Genomic DNA, 26,747 nt, shown 5'->3' on the forward strand with positions numbered 1-26,747 from the left:
GTTGTAAGTCTTGCCTATCTGGAAAATTACCTGCAGAGGTGTTTTTTCGTTGTTGTTGTTTTTGTTTATCTCAATACATTATTGTTTTCTAGAGAAAAAATATTTTCTGAAGCAGAGTGGTGCCCCTGAAAAAGGCTTTTCCAGGTCTGGCCTGGCTTTGCTGTCAAACTAGAACACGTGATAATCACAGGCCCTCCAGCTAAAAATTAACAAAGCCCCTTCTTCAGCAACTTCACAAGGTTTCCATAAAAATTCAGGCAGCCCACTGAGCACATAACACTTTGAGTCCGGCCATTCAAAGCCAGGCATCAACCAGCTCCTTCAAAAAGTGCATTTACAAGCAGAGACGGTGCAATAGAGAATGCACAGCACCTGCCCATCACAGCATGGACTGTCCTCAGTAGAAGCAGCAGCACTACATTCCAGGAATATTTACCAGACCACAGGACAAACTATCTCTCAAACAGCCACAGGTTTAAGACACAGTTCACTGCTGCCAAAGCCAAGTTATCCTGAGGAATTAATCAACCAGCTTTATGCAATTCAGTCAGATCTGCCTCCTCTGGACTTCAGGGAAACAACAAAAAATGGTGACCTTGTTAGACTGGTGTCTTTTGGGTCTGCATGGTCTCCGTTAGCACAATATACTTTACAGGTATCTCAAGTTTTGTATGTTTTTTGGTGTGTTTTTTTTTTTTTTTAATCTGTTCCAACTGCAATGACTTCTAAAGTGAAAAAAATCAAATGCTTAATTAAAATACAAATGTCTCCTGAGACTGTGATAAAGTCAATTCAGCAAAAGGAATGCAGAATGAAGTTCTTACCTGTGTTTCCTGACTGAAGTTCAGCAGGTTTGTGAGCAGGAAGGTGCTGAAGGACCTTCAGTGTGTGTGAGCAGAACCCAGCAGGGCACAGCTCCAGAGCTGCTGACACCATGGAGAACACAGCCCTAGGAAGTGCCGGCACTCACACTTGTGCACTTCCACCTCTCCCCCCTCTCCCAGAGCAGTGCCTTTCCAAAAGTTAAGGCAGCAGAAGGACTCGTGTGCTGCAGGTACTGCAGGCACCATCCAGGCCCCAGCCCCGAGGGGCTGCAGCAGCAGAGCTGGAACGACCTTCTGTCCAAGGGAGAAGTGCTGAGGCCGCCTCACACTCTGAACGTGCTATGTCCTGCTTCCACAGCAGAAGCTACACACAATATCCATCATCTAAATGGGATTCCTGCTCATCCACATTCATGAGAACAAGATTTAGACCCCAGTTCAATATTCAGCAAATACCTTATGATCACCAAAACAAAACCCCAAAAGACCTGAAACAAACTTGCTACAGCTACAGGTCCAAGTGGGAGCCCAGAAACAATCAGGCTATGAAGGGCAAAAAAGGCTGTACTTTAAAAATGTTTCCTACTACATACGAGAACAAATGCAGGATGTGATGTTTGCTTAGTTTTATTAATTTATTTTTGCAGGAATCTGCAACTTGGAGTATGCACTTTCTGGAGGTACCATGCATGCATAGCCTCTGAATGCTTTTATACAATTTCATCTCTTAGTAATAAGTTCATTCACAGCATACACAAATCTAGAATGTAGACACCATATATACAGGATTAAACAAGATCGTGTCTTCTTTTTTTTAATGAAAAAATTTAACAGGGTTTCACACAGCAGGAAGTATGGATTAGATACACTGGTGCCACCATAAATAAATAAGTTTCAAGAACACAGTTTTTTAAAATTGGTTTCAAAGATACTGGAAATCCAGGATTATAATATTGCATTAACTCCATTGATTTCTGATTATTCCAAGAAAAATATTTGCATTTATGGACATATACAGCAATGAAAGCCCCAACTGAAGAAATGTGGCAAAACTCAGTCATGTCTGGGTTCATGTAAGATTGACTTTTTGAAACAAAAACAAATGCAGCTGCACACAGAGACAGTACTGACTGTGAGATGTGATATGTGTGCATGTCTTCCTTCCTTGTGGGATTTGGAGTCGCTGCAGAACAGAGCACATCAATTCTGTGGTACCAAATTGGCTGTTGAATTCTTAATGTCCAACCATGCACTTCTCATCAGGATAGTCATGTTCACATTCTAGGGTACACCATTGCATTTTAAAAGAACTATCATCCTGATGACAAGCTTGTTTTTAACATATTTAATATTCTCACATTCTTTTTTAAAACATTCTTTATTGTTTTTATTTTGTCCCCATTTCAACTCAAGTATTTCTATTTCAGTTTCAAGGGATTTTACAATCAATATTAAATGTAGAAGTATTTAGAAATTGAAAAGTATTTAGAAATTGAAGTGAGAGATGTATAGCTGGGAGAGACAAAAGTAATTGAGAGAAAAGCTGGGTTTAAAAATAAAAACAAACGTGATTCAGTAGCATATCATAATCAGAAAGTACTGAGACCAGCTCTTTTAAGAATTATTACACCTTTTCACCACACCTCCCATTTTTCAAGGGAAACACACACATACAACAGACACACAGATACACAATTCAATCTGATCTAAGACTACATTTTACAAAGTATTCCTTTCCTTTTCCTTTTCCTTTCCCACCCCCTTCCTCTTCACCCAAACAAGACTAATAATTAAAAGTAGATCCAAAGTTCAGGATTTCTTTTGGTTTACTATGTTCTGAATAATTTTCACAAGCCCCACTCTAAATAAACTTTTCAAGAGCTACAGTAGTATCCTATAATTAAAGGGAATTCATCTTAATAGCACAGTAAATATAAAATAAGCTTTATAAAATTTCAATGAACAATGAGATCATTTTGAATAACTGAATGTCCAAGTCAGTTACAAACTCTACCAATCTAGTAGCATTGTTGAGGGAAAGCTCAGTCATTAAGGAAAAAAGAAAATACAAGTAGTGCATTAAATCAATAGCATCCCAACATTCTCTCTCTCACTCACACACACACAAGTTTTATACAATACAGTGCATTTTGTTGCCAGCTGACATTAGGGTTTTATGTGCATTCAATAAATATTCCATAAACCAATCTTTTTGGTATAATCTACAATTCAGTTGGGGTTTGAATGGCATCACCTGCTTTCAGAAGGAAAATGGATCTTCCAATATTTAAAATACAATTACATTCTAACAAACTAGAAATATTCAAGCACCATGTCAAGTCTTTACTATTAAAGTTTGAGTATGGGATTTACAAGTAAAAGAATACAACAGAAGGGTGTGGTGGTTTTCTTTCTTTGTTTGTACAAGCAACAAATGAGAGTAATTGAAAAAACCAAGTGAAGTCATTGGTACAAAGGATTCATTTTTCAATTTAATGGCACTCACTCGCTCTTCCAATGAGTACCTTGCTGTGGTGGCAGCCCTCCTTCTCTTCCTCTGGTGAAGCTGGGACTAAGATTTGCAAGTCTCCATGTAAGGTTATTGCAGTTCAGGGCATTTTTGGACTGAATGCATTATTTGCACCTCCTCCTTTGAAAGTAGCATCTATTCTGTCAGAAAATGGTACAACTGTGTTTTTGCATGACACCCCTACTCTCATTTGCTGACTGTCACTTCAGTTGCTATCTTTTTTGTAATTCCAGCAAAAACAAATGCTTCTAGAACTTCACCAGAAGTACAAAGGAACAGAAAATTGAAATAATACAATGGCAAAGGCATCAGGATAGAAAAGCCATGAAGTTACTGGTATTGTTTGGAGTCATTTGTTATGTAGCTGATAACAGCAATGCTTCTGCTCATCTGTTTTCTAGTTCTCAGTTTTGTGAAACTGTACACTGACATGCACAAAATTAATACCTGCCTTTCAATTTCAGCTGACAGTAACTGGCAGTAACTTTCTTACCCCCTTCCACATGTGATGAGCCCCCCTCACAGCAGTGTAAATCACAGGGAAGGAAGGAAAACTATCTCTGATGCCTTTGACTTAGTTTTGCTCATTAGTGGTGCACACTGATTGCTGGAGACCTCTTAGCTTGTTTTAATTTATTCTGAAGATTTAGTGCAAGAACATATTGAAAAATGCCAGATAAAATATTGGTTCCTCATCTAAGATCAACAGTTTGGCTCTTACTGTTGTCTTTATAAACTGTGGGGAAAGAAGACACCAGATTGAGCAATGCAGTCAAGATGAGTTTTTCTCCACCCACCCCTTGCAAATGCTGCTTTATTTTAAATAAGGATTCAGACATATGATTGTTCTACCACAGCTTAGCATGTTATCACACATCGGGTGAACTGTGGTAATTGACAAAATGATGTGGCTGCCATGAGCTAAGAACAGCTTAAAATGAAGCAGTTTCAAACTTTCATGGTAAATTTAATAGCAAATTTTGCTTTACCGAGTCAATTACCATAATTCAGCTGAAGTGCTTGGCTGCATCTCTGAATTGTGATGAAGTTATACCATAAAAACTCAAATGCACTGTACCAGCCTCTGACCAGTACACAGAACACCCTACTCAGGCACACAGTTGTGTCACAGAGTCATTCAGCTGCCCAAACCCAAGGTCGATCTCAAAGTATCCAGTGCTTTATTCCAGCAGCCTGAAGCATCCAGACAGATTGAACATCACCTTTAGAATACAGTGTATCATAGGCAGATAAGTACCAGTAGGATTTTCAATTGCAAGTCTTACGTTCTTTAACCTATGACAAATATTTCCTGACCAAAATAGAAAGAATGCAGTGTGTAGTTCTTCAGGATCTGGCATCTGCTATTTTGTACAGGCTGGTTTATTAATAATGTGCAAATAAACCTTTACTGAAGAACTGATTAATCATTTTTCAGCTAACTTTGATCTGGGGCACAAAGTACCTTCTGTGCTGTAAACACCATGAATTCTTCACAAATTGGAAGCTGAAAAGGCCTAAGGAACTGGGTACAAACTCTTCTCAAACACAACCATGGCTGAGCCCAAGTCTTCCAAATGGAATTTGGACTAGCCTGTGCATGGCATATCTCACTGTACTGCTGCACAGCACAGGCTCAGAGGGTTGTGCAGAAAAGCATCCTTTGAGCTTGGAAACACGACGGCCCAATGAAAGCATGCAGCAGGATTTTCATTTGCAACGTGGTAGAATTCATTCTCAGTTTATTACCAGTGTTGACACAGCCAGGTGGGCACTGTACAAGCAAACGGGATTGTAAAAAATTACCTCTGATTACACTCTCTGAAACACTCACACCATTCCTCACTGAGTCACCTCAGGTCACTATTTCAAACAGCAATTTTTTGTAGACATAAGTTACCCTGAAAAAAAGCAGCAATTACAAATACCCTTCTCCTTGTTTTTTTTTTATACATCGCAAAATTTATCATTGCATTTACCTGTCTTCTTTTTCAGTGGCTTACAATCTAGAAGCACAGGGAGCCTTTGTTTTCCAGCTAGCTGTGGCCAGGTTAAGTCAGCTCTGGCTCTCCAGTTTTTCTGGTTAAGTGTAACACTTCACACCATTTCTAAGAGTCCTATAATTTTCTTTAAAAAACCAGTAGTTTTGGGTTGGTTGTTTTTAGAGCCACTAAGCAGTAACTATAACCACAGGAATAAACACCAGTAGTTATTTGCTTTCCTGCATACATTCTTCTCAAAATTAATCCTTTTACATTTTCAGGTTTCATTTTCTGCTTTGCTCACTACAATGGGAAGGAATTTAACCCTTAATTTACTTATTTTCTAGTGCAGCAGAAGCAGAAACATCCTAGCACGTTACCCCCACCCCTTGCAGTATGAAGATTGTTGACTGGCAAAGGCCGGGCAGGTGGACTGAAAGGTTCCCCATGTTTCCTTCTCTTACAGCTGTTGGCTTGAGAGCCTGTGTTCAACCCAGTGCAGCCCTCTCCTGAATTTCAGGTGTATCGTGGCATTTCACACTGTTCACAGCGATTTAGTGCTGGGTGATTTAGAAAGGTGCAGCTACCACAATTCCATGGGGCCCCTTCAAAGTCTTCATCTCTTGGCTGAGTCCGTGGAGTCTGTTTGGAGCTGTTTTGATGATCTAGAGAAAAGCAAAAAGAAAACATTTTATTTCAGCAGAGAAAGATCAATAGACAAGATAACACTACTGAAAGGTCACCTAATTAAACAGTCAATCTTAAAATGAACATGGAAAACTCTTCCTAAAGCACTTCTAATTCAGTTTGTGAAATGTGAATATTTGAAGTATTTCACTTCTGTGAAGAGCCACTTAACTGTAACACCTTATAACCAACAAGAGAACTCATCCCTGTTAGGTCACTGATGCTGCTAAAGGTTTAACAGCTCAAAGCATACTAGTTTGTTACTGGCACTGCAGCACCATCCTGTTAAGGTTTACACACAGCAGCCTATTTCCAAATATTTAATTACAATAACCCTGCTTCACCTGAAAGGGAAAACTACTTCTAACTTAGTTGCTTCAAGCAGTCTGACAAAACACATATTATTTCTAGCATTAACTCAGGCTGAAAAAGAATACAATCTAAAAATAAAATGACAGCCCTATTTCAAAACAAGACAATTCTTCCTCATGCCTTTGAAGCAGGGATATATGTACATGAATCAGCATTTAAGTCTGTTTTCACTCATAAAATCAGTACATATGCAAATCACACAATAGGCCTTAACCCACAGAAACACTCGGTTTTCCATGTCTCCTGACACCACCTCAACACCTCAGGTTATATACTATAAGTAAGGAATACTCCCAGGATGTGGAAACACCGTTAGAAAATGTTAATATTTATTAACATTGACACACACCTAGAAGGTATGGCTGGGATACCCAGCTGCTAAACATCAGTGAACTCATGTCTAACAAAGGTCTGCAATTTGTAACTGCACACAAAGTAATTTGCAGTTGCTGCCCCACCTGCTAAGAAATGCAGCAGACCCTGATTACAACCTTAGTGCAGACAGTACTGAAGTCTTCAGAGACTAACAAAAGAAATAAAAGTAATCTCTTTGCTTAGATGCAGCCTCCTGGCCAGAAGCTGCACAGTCACAGCCACATCAGCAGTGCTTGACCTCAACAAATTCCTGGTGAGGCAGGCAGTGTGGGCACTCACTGCGTTCCACTGCCCGGCCAGATGGCAGCACAGAGCACACCCTTGTCTGCCCACGCCCGTCTGGCTGCCCACGCTTCCAACAGCTCAATATTAAACAATATTTATTATTTAACAACAACAAAAAAAAAAATTGATGCCTCCATGTAACAATCCAAGCTCTGACTACAGTACAGCAGCCCTACAACTGAACTCTGATAAGCTGGCAGACAAAACCAGGAAGCTCGTTGTACAAATCCTTACAAGGCACTACCCTAACTTCCAAATAAAATAACTCATTTCACATTGAGTTTTGCACATTGTTTTGCTTTGAAATAATACATTAAATATTGTAGTGTAATCAAGAGAATTTCTTCAAGCACCACAAATTTAACAACTCCTTAATCAACAGCATGATCACTGCAATTTAAGGTGACTCCAGCCAGGCACACCATGGCTCACCTGGTGCTACTGCTTTCCCGGACACTACCACCTAACGCAGGGAACTCCTCCCAGTATTATCTTTTCCTTGAGCCAGAAAAGCAGTTCTAGGCCTTCTCTTTCTTTTAAATTTCTACTCAGTAATCATTTTATTAGATTGAGGAGTAAAATGCTTCAAAAGAGGGGGAAAATTTCCTAATATGAATTCAAAATTCACCTACAGAAACCTTTGTGGAGTGTTATCAGCAACCAGAATTCATTTACAAACTCTGGAGTGTCAGGGAGACCACAGGATTACTGATTCAGCTGCTTCCTTTCCACTAACAAGTGCAGTGCATGCTAGGTACAGCAAGAGCAGACACAATGTTATAAATCTTATCACACATAATATTTTCAGGGAAAAGATTGTTGTTTTTTCTGTATCAGAGCACAGGATTCCACACTAGCTATTTCAGCTCTTTTTTCTAGTAGGGAATAACTGTTTATAATCAAGGTGGTATTAACAGAACATTCATTCAAAACAGTCTGCCTGAGGAAAACAAGTTGTAGCCAGGATTACTGCACTTATAGAAAAATGTTCTGGTTTGAGTTATAGACAGAAAAGTTAAATAACTAGAGCTGCTTCCTGCCACCACAGGGATTGTTTAAAAAGAAAAAAAACCTCACTCAATGCAGATTTGGTGATAATGCCTGTTTGTTGACCTACCTTTTTTATATGGCTTTGGTGGCACAACAGGACCAGGCTCTATGTTATCATAGAAGTTACATGTGGCCTTCGGATCAAAGTTTCCTGTCAGAAAAGAAAAAGAAAGTGTAAGGTGAAGGTTATTTAAATGCCTATGCCAGTGACATAAACATCCAAAGGCTTCTTATTTTATACATCATCTTATTATGACATTATATCTTAGCTTTTTCACAAGTTTTGTCATATAATTTTAGTTTTCTGTCAATCACAGTAATTTTTAGCAGGGCAATCCCATACTGAAAAATCAACTCCAGCTCAACATTTTGCATTGCCATGAAAACATGTGAAATGTACATCTTCCTACAGGATACTTCCTTGATAAAAAAGGACTGTGCATATCCTAATCTATTCCTAATCCTGATTCTATTTAAGACAAGTTTCTGTTAAAAAAAGACTTTTAAAAAACCTAGTAAATTTCTGTTTGTCAGCCTCTTGGTTGCAACTCATTGTTCAGTTCTGTATTATTTGGCCACAGCCTTTGTCAGCAAGAAGTTAAAATTTTAAGTGAAGGATCTTCATAAAGGAGTAATTTTTTTAATATGCTCTTGGCAAAGTCATTTTATGTCACCACTTTGTTGCTAATGGAATTTAACTTGGCCAACAGAAGTATTAGCAAGCCAAGTTTATTAGGTTGCTACTGAAAAAACACCCACCTTCTTTTAGAGGTGTCACTGCTAATATAAATTGAACTCTAAAAACTCCAAATATTCACATTTAAGCACATGGCATATTAGAACCATAGGATCATTTAGGTTGGAGAAGACCTCAAAGACCATTGAGTCCAACTGCTACCCCAGCACTGCCAAGTCCATCACTGACCCATGTCTCCAGGAGCTGCATCTGTAGGTTTTTTAAATACCTCCAGGGATGGCAACTCCACCACTTCCCCCCACTTCCCCAGGCAGCCTGTTCCAATGCTTGGCAACACTTGCCCTGGAGACATTTTCCCTAATATTCAATCTAAACCTGCTCTGGTGCAACTTGAGGCTGTTTCCTCTCGTCTGTCACTTGTTACCTGGGAGAAGAGACGCCTTTCACATTATTGTAAAGAGCAATGAGGTCCCCCTGAGCCTCCTTTTCTCCAGGCCAAACACCCCCAGCTCCCTCAGCTGCTCCTCATCAGTCCTGTGCTCCAGACCCTTCCCCAGCTCTGCTGCCCTGCTCTGCACTCACTCCAGCCCCTCAGTGCCTTTCCTGCAGTGAGAGGCCCCAAACTGGATACAGGATTTGAGGTGTGGCCTCACCAGTGCTGAGCACAGGGGGACAATCCCTGCCCTGGTCCTGCTGCCACACTATTGCTGATCCAGGCCAGGTGCCATTGGGCGCCCTGGGCACACCTGGATCATGTCCAGCTGCTGCTGACCAGCACCCCCAGCTCCTTTTCCTCCTGACACCTTTCCAGCCACTCTGTCCCAAGCCTGCAGCTCTGCCTGGGGTTGTTGTGATGCTTTTTGAACCTCATAAAATTGACCTCACCCCATTGGTCCAACATGCCCAGAGGCCCTGCAGAGCCTTCCTAACCTCCAGCAGACTCATGTTTGTGACCATATCCAAATGATGTTTCTTTAAAAGTATCAATTCAATACCTCTAGATTGAAGGAGATCAACTTCTTTCAGTGTACAGTCAACATTTATCTGGAGTTGTCTGTTGAGGCTCCTCAATCTGGTCATTTCCTCAGGCTAGAAAGAAACATCCCAAAATAGTAATTGTGGAAAAGTCAGCATCTTATTTGAAATAGAAATAACATTGCTATGTCTTTGTTAACAGCTTTACTGAAAACTGAGTATAGATAAGGCACTGAAAGAAGTCCAAGTGTCTGGCCTACTATTCCTAACTCACCTGCCCTCAAAAAACATTCTTCTATTGGTATGTGAGGAGGAAAACAGACAAGTTACTTAATATTAAAATTCATCAGTAAGGTGACATAGCTGAGCTCAAGTTTATAAAACCACACACGTTACTAAATTCTGTATAAGTGGATGACTTGCTACCTGAGTCTGCATCAAGATAATCAAAACCAGAATACAAACTGCAGCCCACATTAACTATTACTTGCTTATGACTGAATGAGGTTAAAAGTTTATTCATTTCCATCAACCCAAGGAGCTCCAAGAAGCCCAACCTTTTAGCTCAGTATATTTAAATCATTCAATGATGAAGGACTGCAATTATTTTTAACAGCATAATCAGTTATTTAAGTGCATATATTTGCATATCATTGAGAAACCCTAAGTTCCTGGAATGGAAAGCTTTTTTAATACTAGCAGCATCAATCACTAACACATTTTATCCTAGGATACATTCCAGCATCACAGTCACATAATCACAGAATATTCAAGGTTGCAAGGAACCTCTGGAGATCATCTAGGACTTTGTTTCCTAGAAGTTTACCAGATTGGCCAAGCTTGGCTTCCCCTTGGTGAATCTATGTGACTGCTGCTGACCACTTTCTTGTCCTTCACGTGCCTGGAAAGGGTCAGCAGCATTCCCAAGGGTCTCAATAACTTTCCTAAGGATCAAAGTGAGGCTGACCAACCTTAGTTCCCTGGGTCCTCCCCTTCTGGCAGACATCAGTGATATTTGCTCTCCTCCAGCCTTTGGGAACTTTCCCAAACACCATTAATGAACCAAAGATTACCTGGAGTGGCCTTGCAATGACAGCTGCCAGCTCCCTCAGCACTCACAGGTATCTCATCCAGGATTATGACCTCGTGTATGACTGCTTTGCCTAAGCATTCCCTGACCTGATTCTCTTCCATTAAGGGTGTACTTTCTTTGCTTCACACTTTTCCCAGGGTCTCTGGGACCTGGGATTCCTGATGGACTGTAAAGACTGAACCAAGAAGTTCATTCAGTATCTCAAGCCTTTTCCATGTCCTACATAACCATACCCCCAACTTGCTGAGCCCACATTTTCACTGGTCTTCCTGCTGTCACCTAGGCAGTAACAGAAGCCTTTCTTTTGGTCTTTGAAATCCTGTGCCAGATTCACCTCCAGTTGGTCTCTGGCTTTCCTAACCTCATCCTGGCACACTCAGTGCCTCTGAACTTCTCCCAGGTTCATCTGTGCCAAATGCTGCCCTGAAACAGGTGAGACATAGAACAGCCACAGCAAAGCAGCCAACAGCCCTTCTGTGCCTTCCAGCCTACACCTGTGGTTATTGTTTGTGTCAATACAGCCAGTAAGTCTGAGCTGATTTGCTTAACAACTACACACAGTGGAAGCTATTTTTCAGCCAGATGAATTCTCTTATCAGAGCCACACACATGTTTGGGCTAGAGTCACTTGCAGGTGGAAGTCACACAGATAAGAAGAATCAACAAGGTAAAAAGGAGAGTTCCAACTATTTCAGGCAACACTGACACTGAACAGTTATTTGGCACATCCTGCACATACCAAAAGAGAAATACTGTCTATGAGAAGCAACTACTCAAACAATAAAATAGCTTTTTAAAAACAAAAGCTAAAACTTCCTGCATGGACACCAAGCTCTATATGGCTAAGGCTTATTGAACAGATATACTTGGAGATACTTTTATTGTTGGTAAGGAACTAAGTATATGCAGTTCTGTGATCCACAGAAGTACATGCATACAACCTTCTGAAGCTTTGCTGGGAACACCAAGAAAACTGCACACATATCCATTTCATCAACTACAAGAATTAGCTTATGACAAGTCAAGTACTTAAAGTGTCCCCAAAGACTGAAGATTTTATACTCAGAAGTATATTTGAACAGTACCTTAGTTTCATCAAAACACAAAGAATGAATGTGTATGTTGAATTAAAATACTAACAACTTGCTTACTGTGGGAATTGCAGTTGTACAGCTGACCCTCCGAAGCCGCCTCTGCATCAGATCATGCTCCATGCCATTGACTTCAGTCTTCAGGCGTTCAAGCTCTTCCTTCTCAAGCTTCAGCTCCTTTGCTAACCTCTCCATCCTTGCCCGTTGATGTAACAGCAAGGCTAATGTTTTACACAAAGAAATAGTTACCAGCACATAAAAACCTCAACACTGAATTCTGAACTTATCAGTAAGACTCATGAGTGACCCTTCTGGAAAAAAAAAGGTGATCACAGACATGCAGCCAAATATCAGTGTGAAGATGCTTTCATGCCAAATGAACTACAATTTAGAACAAAGTTCTTCCAGAATAAAACCACATTTTATACAGTAACTTGAAGTTGTTATTACCATTTTGGTCAAAGCTTCTTTTTTTGCATTTGGTCTTTCTCGTCTCAAAAATACAAAGGCACCTGTACAAGGAGACAGCTTCTCAGGATGAAACAGCAACCTAGTTATACTAATACTCTACTGACAAAAAAAATATACTAGAGGTAAGATCAGGAGGTAACACACAGTTCATACCTGCAGCTCAACAGCAGCTGACACACCAGCTCTGAGACATTAGCCAAATGTCAGTCCCAAATTTGTTTTTTTACATTGCCATTATAAACTATGGTATAACTTTTAAGTAGTTTTAGCTTTTCAGGAAATATTGTAATCCTCAATATTGTAAGTTCCTAAGGGTTCAGAGGAAAAACCATGGATCTTCAACAAAATAAACTATAGAATCCAGAAAATAAAAAGTTGAGTCAGCTCAGGTGCTTCAGATCTTAATTTTGTAACAGATCAATTTCTCCAACTTCTCTCTGCTGTTGAGTCACTCCCTCATTTTCATCATGGTACTGACATTTATGACTCTCAGTCACAAACTGCTTTGGGCTCCCAGAGAATCAAAGAAAAGAATTTTGACTAGCTAGAAGATAATATTCAGCTTCATAAAGAAGAGTATTTCTCAGTATTTCATCATGGTGCAAAGCTGGCCAAGTCAGTGTGATGCTTAATCCTTTCTGATCAGGCTGGTTTTACCTGATTGAAGTCTGCTAGGACAGAGAAAAATAAGACATTTGATGTGGGTATTCAGACAAACATGCTGCTCATGTAACAATGCTCAAAGCAAGGAAGCTGTAGAACCTGCAAAATGATACTTCATGAAAAGTCACAGCCAGAATGTGCCCTTTTCTTCATCCCATCCAACAAAGGCAAAGGAAAAGCACATACTATCCAAGAATATTAACATATGAGCTAAAAAGAATTAGAAAAATAAGTAACACCACGACAACTTACTGCAAAATAAGAATACCCCAACCTGTTAGAAGCATATATCAGCATTCCACACAAAAATGTAGCACTGTAATTTGGATTTTGTATGGATTCACCAATTCATGGCCAACAAATAAACACCAAAGAGCCTAGCCAAGAATAACACCAGGTGTTTTTACACTACAGGCAGCAGAATTATTTAACAGAACTATTCTCTACTTTTTCAAGTAGCAGGCATAAGTCATGCAAGCAGAATTAAGAAGTACAGATATTAGACTGGATGATTTTCCACTATTGTTACCAAACCCTCTCTCTGTGTGATTCCTTCAACTTAACATGGTGTGACTACATTTCAGAGCTTCACATTGAACTCTAGTACAACTCACCAAATATGACTCATATTACAAAGAAGCAAAGTATAGAAACTAGAATGAATTTCTGGTTACACTTTTTACAATGGCTCACATTCCAGCAAAAATTAAACAAACTTGTTCCCTAAATTAAGCTGTTAAACATACTCTTTTCTAGGATTCCTTTGTGGTAGTAAAGATAAAATATTTATTCCTCTCTAATTTATTTCTATCAAGACTTCAGAGTGCAGCAATAAAAAAAAAAAACCCAAAAAACCTCTGGTAGGTATTGCCACAAATGCAAACACCCCAAAAAGCATACACTAATTGGTTTTATTTGGTTTACTTTTCAGAGTCACAAAGCTAGTGGAAGGCACAAAGGCAAAACCAAGTCTTACATTTCAGAACTATGTTTTTCACAGCTATGTGAAGCTACTTGCATTTTTCTCACATAAATGACAACCTCTACTGAAGCTGTAATAGCAACACTACCAAAGCACAAGGCCTCAGTTACAGACCTACTGGCATTCATTTTTACTGAAGAATTGGGTCTACAGAACTTCTAATTGAGTCTACGAGGTACAAAACAGCTTTGTTGATGAGCCAGAAGAGCTCAAAAGGCAGTAGGTGAAAAAGGAAATCAAGAACTACAGAGAAGAACTATAAGCTCTCACTTCAGCTCTCTGAAATAAAACAAAGGCTAGAAGGAACAACAGAGGAATAGACTGTCCTTTCCAAACACAAATCCAGAAAATACCTGTTGCAGGTTATCATTCTGTCATTATCCAAATCACTGGTTTAAATGCTTGCAGATTGATTCACTTGCTCAATTTTAAATGTTTCCAATCTACACAGAAGATGACTCCAAGAAAAGTAGTTTTCAGCTCAGGGTTAACTTCATATTTTTTTTCTTTACTGAATTACCAAATTCTTCATTTATATATCAAAACTATGTTTTATCCCTGTGCAGAACATACATCCTAAAATTTATCTGCCAATCTCTTCTTCCTCTTTGAAAACTCTAAGTGGAAGAAGTGAACTTTTGATTTAAGTTCTTCAAAATAATTATTTTATTACCTTTAAAAAATATTTGTATTCACAAAGGTTTTTAGCTGCATTTTATCTCTCTCTCTTCTCTTTGACTTAATATTCTTCAATCTAAACCAAATGCAGAAGCCAGGTGTTCTAAAATACTTGAATATGAACAAATACAAAACATTATAAAAATCCACATGTAAATTTATGACCCAGTTCTTCAACGCAGAATTGACAAAACTGACACACAGTACATGAACAAACTAATTATCATTGTTAACTGCAGTGTTTTAACAAAGTCCCCTAAGATGAAAGAACAGCAATGTTGGGACTCTTAGAAATTCTTTATGTATTGGAGTGAAATTTGGCAGTTTTTAAAAAAAATCAGAAAAAACTGTCTGATTTTGACACAGTTTCTATTTTTTCTGTACAGGTTCAAAAATTTTCACTAAGCAGCAAAATCAAACTGAAAATGCATTTTACGACAACCACAATTTGCAGGGTGAAACATTTACCTTGAGTGTAAGCATAGTCGTCTGATCCAGAACTAGAACTTCTCTGATACTTATGGCTTCCTTTTTCTCCTCCAGATCCTGGGATTACAGAAATAGGCTGAATAGGTTCTGGTGCTGCAGAACGCTCTTCTTGGTCCACTAAATTTAAAAGATTCTCAGTCGGTGCTCGACCTACTGTGATTTTAAAAATGGTTGGGTTTGGCTGAGACACCATTACCCGAGGAGACTGTGTTGGTGCACCTGCAGGTCCAGCTGGTTGAGTGTAGGTAATATATACTGGATTAACACTAAATGGAGGTTTGGGTTGTCCTGACATACCTCTGGATGGAGAGCTTGAAGGAGGAGTAGTGGCTGCATACAGCGGGTGCTGGTTTCGTTGAGATGGTTGATTACTTATAGGTGAAGGGCTTCTGTTCATCGCAGTCCCGGGCCTTTGCGGTGGCTCAACTGTAATTTCTATTTTATTCATGGAACCTTTGGATAAACTGGGTCCAGCAAAAGGAGGAAGGTACGATACAGAGTGACCACCTTGCTTTTGAAAAGTCTGGGATGCTTGCTGATATGGATGGGGTGGGACAGTGGAAGGACTAGGAGGCATGAAAACATGTGAACTCTGGTGACTCAACTGAGGAGGTTGAACTTGGTGCTGAGGAGAGCCAAAGGGAGAGGGACACTGGGATGCGGGCGGAGATCGAAAAGCCGACTGAGGGATCTGGGGCTGTTTTGGAGAATACTGAGAAGGTTGGTAGTTCTGTTGATGTGGATATACAGGTAGAGGACGAGGAGTATAATGTGGAACTGGGCCCTGTGGCGACGAATGCCACTGTGTATTCTGAGGAGTCTGTCGTCCTGAAGAACTTTGAGATGTTTGTCTAATATAAATAGAGCCAGGAGTCCCATAAAGATTGCTTGGAATCTGTGGAAGAATTTGTAGAGCTCTGGGTACACTCTGTCCAGAGGGGAGGTTTTGTGATACTGTAACAGTAATGGGATTTGTACTGTACCGAGGTATGTGCATATACGTGGGAGGGCCTTGCATAGCAGACGTGTTCATTCCTGGTTGTATGGAAGATGGCTGTGGAGGTGGCTGTGGAGGAGGAGTAGCTGCATTTCTATTCTGGTCATTCACAAAAAATGGATTGTAACTAGGAGAAGCTGCCACGACGGCGGGAGCAGAATGTGGTTCCTGCACTAAGCAAATGAGCTGTTTACCTGCCGTGCGCTGCGGGTCAATGTGGCCATCGCTGGAGCTGTGCACCAGCGTACGGCCACCATTCAGCTGAGCTCCATCCCCTGCGTGGTAGCTGCTATGAGGATGAATACCCAGATTAATGTGCAAAAGGCTATTTCTGTTCATTCTGGTGTCATCAGGGCTGTGGTACTCCATATACAAATACTTGCTGCTCTCCTGTGCGAGGGCTCGACAACAGGCATCGAGGTTGTTGTTGTTCTAGGAGCAAGAACAGACACCTATTACTGTCACTACTGTCACAGGCACCTATTACTGTCACAGAGCACAGAAAGAGCCAGCACTCCGTGTTCAACACTCAGCTGAGGCCACAACCAGGCCCAGCCTGGACACAGCTAGGGGTAATGTTTCATACACAGGTATTGTGAAATAAAGATGATACTTGCTACGTGGTATGTGAGTAATACATAGCTCACATTGCAGCTAGCAAAATGCTCTGCTAACACTAGTTACACTATGACACATCAAAAAAAAAAAAGTCTAGTTTTGGGAAAGCAATGGTTACACCTCTCTGCATGCTCTTCAAGGAACAAGTTTGTACAATTAACTACTTCTAGTAACAACACAAATCAAAATAAACTAGATCAAAATTGCAAACTCTAAAGAAGCAAAACAAAAATGCAGATAACATTCCAATGTTAATCTGAGTATTTACTGCTTTCACTTTCAGTTTACTGTTTACTAAAAACCCAACCCAATTTTAAAGCAGTTTTTATTCGTAGGACAGTATTTAATACCTTAACAATGAAGTCAAAGTATTGCTTGAAGAAGTCCCAGGGATTCCATAAAGAACATTACAATTCCAACCAAATTTAAACTGCCTTTAAGAACTTCAAGCTTAAGGCTAAAAAAGGTTTATTCATACATCAGTGAGAAACCAAATAACCCTTTTAAATGTTTCATTTGTTCTGTGGTGCTGGCAGTTGAAACTATACAGACAATAAATTATCAATCAAATGAGAAATATAATGGGGAATTCTGTTTCCCTTCTTGCCCTCTCCACTAATTTTAGCTTAATGTAGTCTGTAAAAAGAACAACATAAATGATAGCTTTTCCAAATGAGTAAAATCACTAGAAAGTGTTCCAGATGGTGGATTTATTTTTCTCCCCACTTTATCATGTAACAGCCTCCATCAGCTGTGGTTCAGATTTTAATTTACATAGTAGCTAAAGAAAACAAATTTGACTTGAAGTTCAAATAAATTTGGCCTTTAGCACCCTAACTTTGTTAGACATGACCCAAGACTGGTACCTTCTGTGATAGAGAGCACCTCCTTCCACAGCAAGTGTGTACATATTTATATATGCACATACACCCCTGCCTTCCTCAGTGTGCTAAAATTACCATTCTAAGGAATGGACATTAATAATGACTGCACTTCTATTTTAATCACTATCACTGTATAAATTTGTATGCATATATTACATATAAACATATATTGCCTTGTAATACAATTTTCAATAGCCACTGGTTGAGAAGTCATATTACATTTCCTTTCTCATGGACTATACCTAGTCGGTCTTAATACCTGAGTGAAGATGATTTGCCCAAAATTTCATATGAATTCACTATCAGATGAACTCACATATTCTGTATCTTCTCATTTGAAGAGTTACTACTAAACATGACAGAAGAGTGCAGCACTTAAATAGGAACAGCTCTCACTCTACTGACACTTGTCCCTGACAACCTCCCTTCATACTAAGCTCTCCTTCTAGACATCATTGATCACTGGGAATATTTAGACACAGCACTAAAAATTTAAGACCAGAATATGTAGGAACCAGACCTTGTAATAACAACCAGCACCACAATGCCAAGGCAGCAATCTCAAAAAAGTGAACCCCTACCATCAGCCACTTGCCATCTAAACAGAACTTCATGAACAGAGCCTTCAGTTTCCTTAGGTCACTTGGTGAGGGTGCAGGCAAAAAGAACATATACAGGACAGGCTCTGATCTGATTTTATCAGGGTATGTATGTATTGTCATTTCAAAGGACCCTCAATTTTTGACAGGTCTAAAACTCTAAACTGATTCAAATCTAGAGCACTTATTGCAAATGGTTATTGGAAATCAGCTCACACATCTTTAAAACATGAAGTGGGTTTGGAAACAAAATCTATACTTTAAAACATAACAAGTATTTGCTATGCAAAGTTAACTAGCTATCCATCATGCCATATAATAGAGACAGAGCACCATATGCTTCTGCAGCATTATAGGTTCTTTAATTTTATCAGTTTAAAAATGTCTATGACAAACACAGTTCATCAAAAGGTTTGTGTACTTAACAGTACAGAAGATATGTCTGTCAGGATAAGTAAAGCTTTAAACTGAAGGACTTCCCCTGCTTTACATTTGTCTGAAAGCAATTAATTTTTATTTGTATGGTTTAGAAGACAAAATGCAAAAATTACAATCCCTATTCTGAGTAAATCTGCTCATCTGCCAGGGACAGGCAGGATGCAAGTACAGCTTTCAACCTCAGCCATGGCCACACCAGATCTTGCATGTTTCTATTCCATTCCTGATTCCTCCCATTAACTGAAGGTATTCCCAGATGACCACTACTCATTCCATGTGGTAACTTATTATCACTTCCAATTTCTGATTTGAGATGAAGGTGGAAGGATGAAATGGAAAGGAAAAGGAGTGCAGAGAGACAAACCACCACCTTACCTAGAAAGAGAGAAGTACAACTAAACCTCTGGAGAGCCATGAGGAAAAGATACCATGAAGGGGGAAAACTGTCAGATTGCTAGCTAAGTCCAGCTCCTTATCCTGGAAGGATGAGTGACTGTTTACTAAAACCTGCTCCAGAATATGTATGTTATGTATGTAGCCATCATCAATTAACATCCTATTAGCCACTTTCTTTGTTATCCATATGCATACAGTCACACATCACACAGTCAATGAAAAAACATGAGTGCAAAATAACCTCCACAAACCTAAGTGAAGAAAGACAGAATTTTTGTACCTAAAAGACAAGACAGAAATGTAAGTAGTGGAGTCTTCCAACCTTTTAAAATAAAACCAGGAGAATGAAAACCTATGCTCCACACGTACTACTAAAAAGGGTTTCCACACTGAACTCATATTTGTGCCAAAATAAACCACACAGAGTGCTCACCATACCTGGAGCATGCACTGAGACACCACCCCCTCAGGTATCTCAGGGAAGCGCTGCCGGAGGTCGTGGAGTACCTGCACGTCGAGCTGCTGGCTGCCCTGCGCCATGCCAGATGGAGGATGTTCAGATCACAGGGAATGGAAGTCAACAGGCCTTCCAGTGATTGTGGTCTTCTGAGGCTTCTGGCATTTTCTGTAAGAAAGAAAACACCATCTTTTAAGCCATCACAATTCTTTGTCGTTCCCAAACTGCTTGTGTAGAAAAACTACTGTAATGCTTTTTAACTACCGAGAGACAATGGCTTAAACACAAGAGGCTGGGAATAATCATAAATAATAAATGAATAATCTCAAATAGTAATATTAAAACACTTAACATACCACAGGTATGTCAATAGGGCAATGCACTGCAATGTGCTAGTTCAGGTCTTTACTCAGTCCCACTGTAGCACCATGTGTGACTTTAATTATTGTGACCTGCATAAAATAGAACGGTTATATATTTACTGCCAGTGAAATTCTGAACAGTCTGCAGAAAAGAATGTAGTTATTACCAATTACACATCTTATTTACAACATGCTAGAAATAATAGGCTGGAAAACAAAGTAGCTACTCTATCAACAGGGTTCAAACTCTTTTGTCTTTACATCACTATAAATCCAAGAAGTCAGAAGTAATTTTTGGGAAACTGAACAAGAATTAAACAGAATTTTAAGAGCCCTTTGGAGGATTAGAGAAGCATCTACCTAAGATTTTTGTGAAGTATCTGTTACATTCATACTAACATAATGAGTGAAAAAAAACCAAAGCAAACAAAATCCCCTAAATCTCCTTCTGTGTCAAAATTCTTGTATTCAACAACACAAATATTCTACCTGAACTTCAATACCCAAGGACTACTGGAAGGCAAATACAGTCTGAGTCAACAAACGCTTTTTGTGCTTGTGGCTCATGATCACAGCAGTAACCAAAAGGCAGCTGATAGCTAAGCAAAGATTCACAAAAACTTTGTGTGAGGTGCTGCATGACACAGCCCCTGTTACACATCTATAACTGCTAAACTTCAAAAGCCTTTCCAACACTACTGCTCAGTGGAATTCTTAACTGCAGAGAATGCACTGCTGTGTTCAAAAAGAAAATGAAACTCAGACACCAGCAGAGCTGGTGTTTAATAATATATTATCTACTCAAAGTTTAAATCATGCTTATCTTGACCTGAGTGCAACTGTGGGTGGCACATGGCACAGGTACTCAGTCAGCTTTTCATTTGTTATTTCAACTTCCAGCAGCCTCCAGCAGCACAACAGACCAGCAAATGCACACATACCTCTAGGCACTAAAACTCCAACAGTTTCCTCTGAAAGTTCCTTTATTTTCATAGGCAAGAAAACAGAGTATGTATCTTCAAAGAAAAGTAAAGTGTCAGGTTTAGGGTAAAAAAAAAAAACTTTGTTAAAGTTTTAGGGGTAAAAAAAGCAGGAGCTAAATCCAGCCCAGGATGTGTGGCTCTGCATGTGGACAGCTCCCAGCTGCCACCAGCATTCACTGAACACCACCTGTGCTCACAGAAAGGTCCCTCTCTGGCCCATCTCATTACTGCAGCACCCACTATCACATCTGCCACGTCACACACTTTTTCAAGATAAATGAGACTAGTCTAAAGAACAGTGAGATATGTGAATTATCTTCCTGTGACTTAGGAAATATCGCAATAAACTTACATGTACATCACAACTCATTTCTGTTCACTGCAGGAATGCTCTTTTTTAAAGGAAATGCAGCTTCCAGCAGAAAATTTTTGTCTACACTCACAATAGGGGATCTTTTATAAACCTGATTTTTTTTTGTAAATGATGAACAAACATTATACTCTGAAAGGCAGAGCATCACAAGAATACTCAAAGAAAACCTGACAGCAATCAAGCTCTATGTGTTTCTAGACAACTCTCCTTATCCCAGGAGGCAAGGACTGAAATGCAGTAATGAAGGAGTACCCTAACAGAATAAATTGCAGTTAAAACCTCTGTGGAATAATAACTGATGGCATCTGAAACAGAAGTTAATAATTATAAAAATTTCATTTGCACTGGCAAGAGCCTTTGCAACATTTCTCTCTTAAAAGTTTAAACATAACATGGGTGACTGTAAACAAAACATGTGGACAGAAGATCCATCATCAACACAATCAGTGTTTTTCTACTACAGTCTTAAAATTACAGAAGTTAACTTTTTGTTTTCTAACATTTCCCAAATATGTGTGGTGAGTAGAGGTATAACACGAAGTAACTGGCAGTTACTGGCCAACTATGAATTTTACCAAACTTAGAAACACAATGGGTAACAAAGTTCCATTTTTATTTTAGGAGTCAAAGCTTCCAGCCTTTACACTTACAGAGATAGCCTTAAAAAGCCTACAAGAGACTCAAAACTCTTGGGGAGTATGAACAAATACACAATCATTCTGAAGTCCTTGGATTACATCGCTAAGCTACTGTGGAAATTAGTTGTTTTTTTCCCCCCCAGCCAATACCACAAAATTTACAATTGTCATTATGTACAAGCCCAGCCTTTTGTCCTACCTATTGTCCAGCATTTTGTTCAGCTTATTCTACTTGACCTGAGCTGACTACAACTGGCTGCACATTTTCCACTCTAAGCAGGCACGAACTGGCTGCAATACAATACCCACTTCCCATGTTGCTCCACAGCACACGGCAGGCAGAGAACCAAGTTATTCAGAGAGCCAAGGGCTTACAGCAAAGGCTGCACAGCTGAGATGCTTAGACAAGAACTCCTGCTGAGCCACAACACGCTAGGAAAGCAATCCTTCAAAGACTTTCTTCCACAGCATTCACAGGCTAAGGGACACACTGAGGTGCCTTACATGACCAGCCTTGTAATTGCTGAAAGTTCGATGCATCAAAAACTAACATAAAGTCAAAATGAAAACAAGATGTTTCATCTGCAGCTTTCAGGAAGGAGTTGAGAGTACCCAAACTCTGGATGAAAAGCATCTCATGAAGATGGAATAAATTAACAGTGTTAAATACACAGCAGTTCTAATGGCAAAACCACAGCATATTGTCACAGAATCGGTCCTGCTGTGTTAACAAGCAGAGCTGATCTCAGGAGCCACTCAATGAATATCAGGGATTAAGCAAACCATGACTCAAGTCCTAAAGAAATAGAGTAATTTGCCTTTTCACACCTTTTACATGCCCAAATGATATGTACATTTAATCTTTTCCTTAAGCCATTTGTGTATATGATGAGTTAAGAAAACAACCAACAGTTCCACAGTCAACTGATGCCTCTTTTCCGAAAGAGTAAATAAAAAAGCAGAACTACTAGAGTCTGATCCTCCCCAAGATCTGTTCAAATATGTAGAGAAGGGAATCTATTCTGCTACCATCATTTCTGAAGCAGTAAATCAATTTAAATAAAGACACCTAAATCACCAGGAATAAGATCCAATTGAAACTAAATTATGTCAGTAAATACTAATTATGTCAATCAATACTGTCTGAAAATGTATAACTTATGTACTGATGTGCACTTACACAATTACTATGTAGGGAACAATAATGTAATTACTGAGTGAATTTCCATAAAAGAGGCTACCTGGAAGACAGTTTCTTAGGCATTAATTTAAATTTAATTGTTCAGAGTTTTGTAACAATACTTGGGCATTGAAGTGTAAGAAGAAAAAAAATCAATTTTTTTCAAAAATAAAAAATCAGCTTACAGAATCATAAATATATTGGGGTCAGAAGCTACCCACAAGGAATATCAAAGTCCTTGCCCTGCACAGGACAGCCCCAAGAACCATACTGTGCCTGACAGCATTGTCCAAACACTTCTTGAACTCTGCCAGCCTTGGTGCTGTGACCACTTCCCTGTTCCAGTGGCCAATGACCTCTGGGGGAAGAACCTTTTCCTGATACCCAACCTAATCCTCCCTGGCTTGGCTTCAGGCCGTTCCCTCAGGTGCTGTCACTGTCCCCACAGAGCAGAGATCAGTGCCTGCCCCTCCTGTTCCCCTCAGTGCTGTCACTGTCCCCACAGAGCAGAGCTCAGTGCCTGCCCCTCCTGTTCCCCTCATGAGGAAGCTGTGACTGCACTGAGGTCTCCCCTCAGCCTCCTCCAGGCTAAGCAAGCCCAGTGCCCTCAGCTGCTCCTCCAGACCCTTCACCACCCTCACAGCCTCCTTGGTTACAAACTCACATAAAACTCAACAGCTTTCTCCACCTTTCTTCTCACCCTCAGTCAACTCAAGTGTACTAACTCGACCTGTTAAAACAGTTTAAAACACAAACCAAGCACTTTTTAATAGTTTAACAAGCTTTCTCTGCACAATGCATACACACTGAACATCACACCATTGCACAAAGGAAGATGAAAAGGCGAAAAGGGGAAAAGGACACAGGACCAAGAACAGCACACCACCTCCCTCTTTTCAGCACATGTAAGCCATGACAAGAGGACACCTTCACCTGAAGCAGATTTGTAACAAAAGCAAAAGCTGTTCTTGTATAAACAGCAGTAAATGAGGATGGGGATTTTACCAAGTGCTGTCAATACTGGAGTTAGCACAGACCATGCTGTGGCACTGCAAGAAAGCCCCAATGCCACCACCAGATACCAGGTCAGAACTGAAACCACACTTCCAGCTCCCCATCATCACTTGCTCACCATCCAAGCAATACTAACACTATCCTCTAAAAAAATCTTAGTGAGCACTGTGGCAGACCAACTGATTACAGGCAGCAGCTCTTTTTCACCAGTGAGTGATATGATTCCAGCCCCTACATCTCTGCTGACACACTGGTTAAATGTTTCCAAAGGCCAGGATACTGCCCATACACTGCTCGCCAACAGTAACACATGAGAAGACAAGAGACTAATTAGCTCAGACAACATATTTAGAAAGCACTTTATTAGACTGAGTATTAGTATCTTTGGGGCTTTAGCTACTACTGCTATTTAACAAATAAATATGATTTCAGCCATTACTGCATCATCACATCCCAATTCCACTCCTGTAATTCAGTACTCAAGTAGATGTTAAGGTGTATAATTATTGTGGTGCTTCCTACAGTGACTGCAAGCAGAAAAGCTGTTAAAGAGCAACATTTTTGTAAATCAGCTTCTATAGAACCATGACACTTAAGATTAAAGTTAAAAATTCAAACTGAGTTGCTTCACACAAAGGATTAACTATGCAAAAATGTGGGTTTTAACATCCCATCCCACACATACCTATTATTTAATAGGCATCAATTATAGCCTTGTAAACATGCCCAGCATCTGACCTGGCTGCGGATGCAATCATGTAATCCCACCTCTAATCCCTGAGCAGCCTCTAGAACCACTGTCACCTTACATTCAAAGGTGCCTGCCTGCAGTAGAAAATTACATTGGCTGTCATTGTTAAAAATTCCAATACTGAAAAGGAAGACATAATTTCAATACTGAAAAGGAAGACAACAGATTTGTACACTAAGTTTGCATTTGTTTAACCATTCAATTAAGCAAAAACAATTAACTCATCCCACAAATGTCATAACACTTACATCAATCCAGCTAAAATGCTGGATTGCTCTTGCACCAAAGGCAGGCAAATGACTTTACGGTAATGTGACACCTTCACAAAAACTTGCCAGCTAGAAGACCTTAAAATCTCAGAAATACAAGAAACTAAAGTGTTTTAACAGTGCCAAGAGCAATTTTTCCTCACAACCATCTTCATTCACACACTCACTGTATAAACATAAGAGAAACCCCAAAGATTATTTTTCCCTGCAACTGTCCAGCTAAAATAATTTTTAGGATTATATATAGCTAGGCACAACTTTTCCACCTCAGAAATTAGAATGCCTATTTGTTAAGAGAAGTTTTCTTTATTTACAAGGTTATACATCCCAGATCTCTGGGACTGTATTGCTTCACACAGGAGGAAGGACACAACAGAACTTAAAGACATTTTGTCAGTTCACACAGACTTATAAAGTTCAACAAAACAAAATACAAGCAGTCAGTGTTTAAAGCTGAGCTCAGCATGCTGCTGACACTGTTCTGAATGACTGGCTGTGTCAGTAAAACCACAGCTTCATGGTTTGGCAAGCTGTCTTCTGATGGACAGTCATTCACTTGTGTAAAAGATCATAAAACCCCTGGATGGCAGGAAGGCAATGTGAAGCACAAAAAAGAGGTATACAGCAGAATGAAACTAAAACTAAAGCTGACAAGCTATCCTGTTGACCAACTGATCTCTTATGATAAAGTTATACAAGCTCTCCTGACAATTCCATATCCTGCCCAGTTATCCATACAACAGTTGCCCAGATGTGTCACGTGATGGCCTAGAACAGCTCAGAGTACTGAAATGGAACGTTAATCATTAAAGTCAGCATGATCAGAACACTATCATCTTGGACAATAAAGGAGTGTAGAGCAACAAAATCATTCCTTCACTTCTTTGAGTTTTTTTTTCCCCCCAGTAGCTTAAACTTCAGCAGTGATCAGTTTTATCCATGTTTGAAACTCTTCCCACAGACTCTATAAATGAGTAATGTTGTGATACACTGTTGTGTGTCTATATCACACAAAAACAATATCTAACTCTGAGGTAACAGAAACCTGGACAGAGGAAACCCATTTCTGGCCAAGCAGTGACACTGCCTAGAAACATGACTGAAGCATAAAAGGGTTTAATCTGCAACCTGTGCACAAGCATGTTAATGACACAGGTTGTTACAAAAATTCAAAAAATCATTATCAATCACTGCTCCCTCTTAAGCAGGTGTTTTGTGCTGTTTTGTGTGCCTTGGTATTTGCCTTGCCTTTCCTCCTTTAATTAACTCTGCCATCCTTATGGGCCATCCACATAGAAATGAACTGGGGTTTGGTCTATGGGCAGTATCCTGCCTTTGGAAACATTTAACCAGTGTGTCAGCAGAGATGTAGGGGATGGAAACAAAGAGCAGTTACTGTTTTCTCTCTTCCATCTACATCACAGAACCATTAAGGTTGGAAAAGGCTTTGAAGATCAGCAAGTGTAATTCTGACTGAATACCAGCATGCCCACTAAACCACATCACCTAGTGCCACCTCTACCCATTTTCTGAACACTTCCAGG

At 39.7% G+C, this 26,747-nt stretch overlaps 1 protein-coding gene across 2 annotated transcripts in view; it reads right to left on the minus strand.

Moving 5' to 3' along the window:
* Positions 1 to 1,433: 1,433 nt before the first annotated feature.
* The window catches only part of TAB3 (TGF-beta activated kinase 1 (MAP3K7) binding protein 3), a 44,024-nt gene continuing 18,710 nt past the window's right edge, over positions 1,434 to 26,747 (minus strand). Inside the window, exons 2-8 of one of the 2 annotated variants that reach the window (XM_058045648.1) lie at positions 19,990 to 20,085; positions 19,615 to 19,801; positions 15,224 to 16,673; positions 12,022 to 12,182; positions 9,798 to 9,891; positions 8,173 to 8,256; positions 1,434 to 6,001 (exon numbers count right to left, since the gene is read on the minus strand). In XM_058045648.1, coding sequence (XP_057901631.1) covers positions 5,853 to 6,001; positions 8,173 to 8,256; positions 9,798 to 9,891; positions 12,022 to 12,182; positions 15,224 to 16,673; positions 19,615 to 19,716 — 2,040 coding nt within the window. In that variant the 5' untranslated portion in view covers positions 19,717 to 19,801; positions 19,990 to 20,085 and the 3' untranslated portion in view covers positions 1,434 to 5,852. The remainder of the gene's footprint in view (positions 6,002 to 8,172; positions 8,257 to 9,797; positions 9,892 to 12,021; positions 12,183 to 15,223; positions 16,674 to 19,614; positions 19,802 to 19,989; positions 20,086 to 26,747) is intronic. The other variant, XM_058045647.1, reaches the window with a different exon arrangement.

Source organism: Melospiza georgiana, chromosome 2 (genome assembly GCF_028018845.1).
Source record: "Melospiza georgiana isolate bMelGeo1 chromosome 2, bMelGeo1.pri, whole genome shotgun sequence".
In the NCBI taxonomy this organism is placed as follows: domain Eukaryota; kingdom Metazoa; phylum Chordata; class Aves; order Passeriformes; family Passerellidae; genus Melospiza; species Melospiza georgiana.